The following is a 1876-nucleotide window of genomic DNA, read 5'->3' on the forward strand; positions in this document are numbered from 1 at the left end:
CTTATTGGTAGATGATCAGCATAAAATGATATTGCTCATAAAAATCATTTCCCAATAAATATTACTGGAATTGATTTAAAATATATGTTCCCAATTCAGGAACAAATTAGATAAATAATTAAATATAAACTAAGAATGTTGACTGGAACACCTGCATCTCACTTGATTAACAGTAAAATTAATGATTTTAACTTTTCATATTTAATAAATTAATAATAAAACGCCAAACCCTAATAGATCAATCTTTCCATAAATTAAGACACCTACTACAACTCTATGCTCTTATCCCAGTTCCAAATTCCAATGGAAACGGTTAATGTTACAAACACACAGCCATAAGAGACAAAGCTATCTCTATCTCTGTCTCATGCAAAACAAATCCAAGGACCCAAAAATGGCCATATAATTTGCTACCTATTGGTACATCAACAATTAATTAATTAGAAAATTATAATTTATCTACACTAAAAGGAAAGGGGAGCATTGCCCATGAAAGATGCAGCAATTCAGGCAATGCTGTCCAGCTAACAGGCTGTGTGTGTTGTTCTACTTCCTCAACTCTAATTGCTTGCAACTGAAGCTGCAGCAAGTCAGTTGTGAATCGGAGGCTTTCTCTTTGCCGGCGAGTAGTCCATTCCGGCTATGTCTAACTCGTCGTCAGGTTTCGTGCTGTCTTTCTTCGTACTTGCTTCTTCTTTCCTAATCTTTTCCTGCATGGTAATTAAATAATAATCAGATTTTATTAACTAAAAATGAAGTCGCATATATATGCTATTTAAAGTTTGGCATGTAACATATATATACCTTGGTTGAGACAATGGGACTAGTACTTTTCATGAGGAGCTTCCTATTATTTCCTGCTTTCCAAAGAACATCCTCAAATCCCATTCTCTGATATTTAAAACAATGCAAAGCACCATATTAGCCATTATTTGAACAACCAAGTTAATTATCTTTCAGAAAAAAAAAACAAGTATTAATTATGTGAACAATTAATTAATAAGTGCACTCACATTGAATATGCTTCCTCTTGCAAGACTATTCTTTTTCTCTATTGTAAAACCTGGAAATTTTTCAAAGATATATATTTAATGTTAGTTTACTAGCTAGAAAAGAAGAAACAACAAAATTACACATATAATGAATTGAGAGAAGTAAATTCTTACCATAAGTTTGGCTAGCGAGAAGATTAAATATGAAAATAAGAGAAATGATCATTGAAATATGAGGCCTCATTTGAGCTTATATGAACTTGCACTTTGAAGAGAAGTTTGATGGAGGTGGTAATATATAACTAGATTGTATATGCTTGAGTACTAGGTTGAGAAATATGTGGGGCTTTATGGCTTTTTATAAGGAGAAAGACAAAGCACTAATATATATAGGTAGAGGATAGGTTGGAATAGAATAATACCTAAAGCTTCTAACCCAACCATTTATTTATATATTTGAATTTGAACCTCTAATATGTCCCATTATAGTCAGATGTCAATGTCTCCAAACATACCCATAACTATATATATATTTTTAATTGATGGAAAAATTCAAAATAATAATGATCCTAAAATATGTGGCAATTAATTTTTTATTCAATGTACGGTGAGGTACCAAGGGATGTTCTTGAGGATTGATTAAGTTCCATTTTTTTTTGTCAACAAGAATATATAAATATATATTTTTGAATAATAAATTTACACCATAAATGCAGAATGAAAATATATATGCTTGCCATGGGCAATCCTATATATACAGATGTATGAAAGCCACAAAATTAAATGAAAATATATATGCTTTCTATTTACAAAGTTCAAACCATGCATTCAAGCTACTCAACATGATTTACATATCAAAATATACGACCAAATTTATATTTTCT

General features: G+C 30.7%; 1 protein-coding gene across 1 annotated transcript; it reads right to left on the bottom strand.

Annotated features, from left to right (window-relative positions):
• Positions 1 to 229: 229 nt before the first annotated feature.
• Positions 230 to 1355, bottom strand: LOC144546416 (uncharacterized). Its single transcript, XM_078294959.1, has 4 exons — positions 1167 to 1355; positions 1014 to 1063; positions 805 to 891; positions 230 to 710 (listed from the first exon to the last, which is right to left on the bottom strand). Exons 1-4 carry the CDS (start codon positions 1234 to 1236, stop codon positions 591 to 593), a joined length of 327 nt encoding a protein of 108 aa, XP_078151085.1. The 5' UTR covers positions 1237 to 1355; the 3' UTR covers positions 230 to 590.
• Between the last annotated feature and the right edge of the window lie 521 nt (positions 1356 to 1876).

This window comes from Carex rostrata, chromosome 29, assembly GCF_964058835.1.
Source record: "Carex rostrata chromosome 29, lpCarRost1.2, whole genome shotgun sequence".
Taxonomy (NCBI): domain Eukaryota; kingdom Viridiplantae; phylum Streptophyta; class Magnoliopsida; order Poales; family Cyperaceae; genus Carex; species Carex rostrata.